Source organism: Cebus imitator, unplaced genomic scaffold (genome assembly GCF_001604975.1).
Source record: "Cebus imitator isolate Cc_AM_T3 unplaced genomic scaffold, Cebus_imitator-1.0 Scaffold261, whole genome shotgun sequence".
Lineage (NCBI taxonomy): Eukaryota > Metazoa > Chordata > Mammalia > Primates > Cebidae > Cebus > Cebus imitator.
The window spans coordinates 3,005,717-3,007,568 of record NW_016107576.1 but is presented as its reverse complement, the minus strand read 5'-3'; the positions used below and the strand labels follow the sequence as shown (position 1 = coordinate 3,007,568).

Genomic DNA, 1,852 nt, shown 5'->3' with positions numbered 1-1,852 from the left:
TATACTAAAAACTCTCAATAAACTAGGTATTGACGGAATGGATCTCAAAATAATAAAAGCTATTTATGACAATGCCACAGCCAATATCATACTAAATGAGCAAAAAGTGGAAGCATTCCCTTTGAAATCTGGCACCAGACAAGGATGTCCTCTCTCACCACTCCTCTTCAATATAGTATTGGAAGTTCTAGCTAGAGTAATCAGGCAAGAAAAAGAAATAAAGGATATTCAATTAGGAAAGGAGGAAGCCAAACAGTTTTAAAAATACTTTTACTTATTTATATTTGCAGACAAATATAGCATATCTTATGCTGTAATTTATGTACATGGTAGCATATTGTACTTATCATTTTGTGATTTTTTACACAGTATTATATATTTGAAATCTGTTTAATATAGATTAGATAGAATTCATTTATCTTAGCTGTTTTATAGAAGTCCATCACATGAATATGCAACATTTTATTTGTCCATTTCCTTATTGCTGGATGCTTAGATTTTTCTAGTCTTCACTCTTAAAAACATGCTATAGTGAATGTCTTTCTTCACATATCCTGAAACACAAATACATATGGATATATCTGTAAGTAGTGTGCATATTTTTAACTTTATCAAATACAACCAAGTTGTCTCCAAGAGAAAGTCCCTATTTCCTCTCATTTTCACCAAAACTTGATTGACATTATTATTGGGTGGAAATACTATCTACTTATACTTTTAAAAGAAAACCTACGTTTCTAATTATCTTCAAGACTAAGACTCATTTCTTTAGAAAATTGACCTTTTAATTTCCCTTCTCTCTGAAATTGAATGTCTGCTATGCCCATTTATTTGTTGAGTTACTAATATTTTTCTTTCACTTTTTTTGGTACCATATGAATTTTAGAAGTGTTTTTCACTTCTGTGAAAGTTGATGTTGGTAATTTGATAGCAATAGCATTCAATCTGTAGGTTGCTTTGGGAAGTATGGCCATTTTAGCAATATTGATTCTTCCAATCCATGAGCATGAAATTGTTTTCCATTTGTTTGTGTCATCTATGGGTTCTTTCAGCAGTGTTCTGTAGTTCTATTTGTGGAGATCTTTCACTTATTCACTTAGATGTATTCCTAGGTATTTTATTTTTTTGTGGCTATTGTAAATGGGGTTGCAATCTTTACTTGGCTCTCAGCTTAAATGTTATTGGTGTATAGACATGTTACTGATTTTTGTATGTAGATTTTTTTCCCCATTTATTTATTTTATTACATTTTAGGTTTTGGGATACATGTGAAGGACATGCAAGATTGTTGCATAGGCACACACGTGGCAGTGTGATTTGCTGCCTTCCTCCCCATCACTTATATCTGGCATCTTTCCCCTTGCTATCTCTCCCCAGCTCCCCACCCCCCAACGTCCCTCCCCTATTTCCCCCCAACTGACCCCAGTGTGTAGTGCTCCCCTCCCTGTGTCCATGTGTTCTCATTGTTCAACACCCACCTATGAGTGAGAACATGTGGTGTTTGATCTTCTGCTCTTCTGTCAGTTTGCTGAGAATGATGGTTTCCAAGTTCATCCATGTCCCCACAAAGGACACAAACTCATAGATTTTGATGGCTGCATAATATTCCATGGTGTATATGTGCCACATTTTCCCTGTCCAATCTATCGTCGGTGGGTATTTGGGTTGGTTCCAGGTCTTTGCTATTGTAAACAGTGCTGCAATGAACATACATGTGCAAATGTCCTTATAGTAGAACAGTTTATAATCCTTTGGATATATACCCAGTAATGGGATTGCTGGGTCAAATGGAATTTCTATTTCTAGGTCCTTGAGGAATCGCCACACTGTCTTCCACAATGGTTGAACTAAT

The 1,852-nt window shown here is 35.4% G+C and overlaps 1 protein-coding gene across 1 annotated transcript in view; it reads right to left on the bottom strand.

Annotated features, from left to right (window-relative positions):
- Nucleotides 1-469: 469 nt before the first annotated feature.
- Nucleotides 470-1,852, bottom strand: part of LOC108283500 (calcium-activated chloride channel regulator 1-like) — a 44,625-nt gene continuing 43,242 nt past the window's right edge. The window contains exon 14 of the mRNA XM_017499863.1: nt 470-554. Coding sequence (XP_017355352.1) covers nt 493-554 — 62 coding nt within the window. The 3' untranslated portion in view covers nt 470-492. The remainder of the gene's footprint in view (nt 555-1,852) is intronic.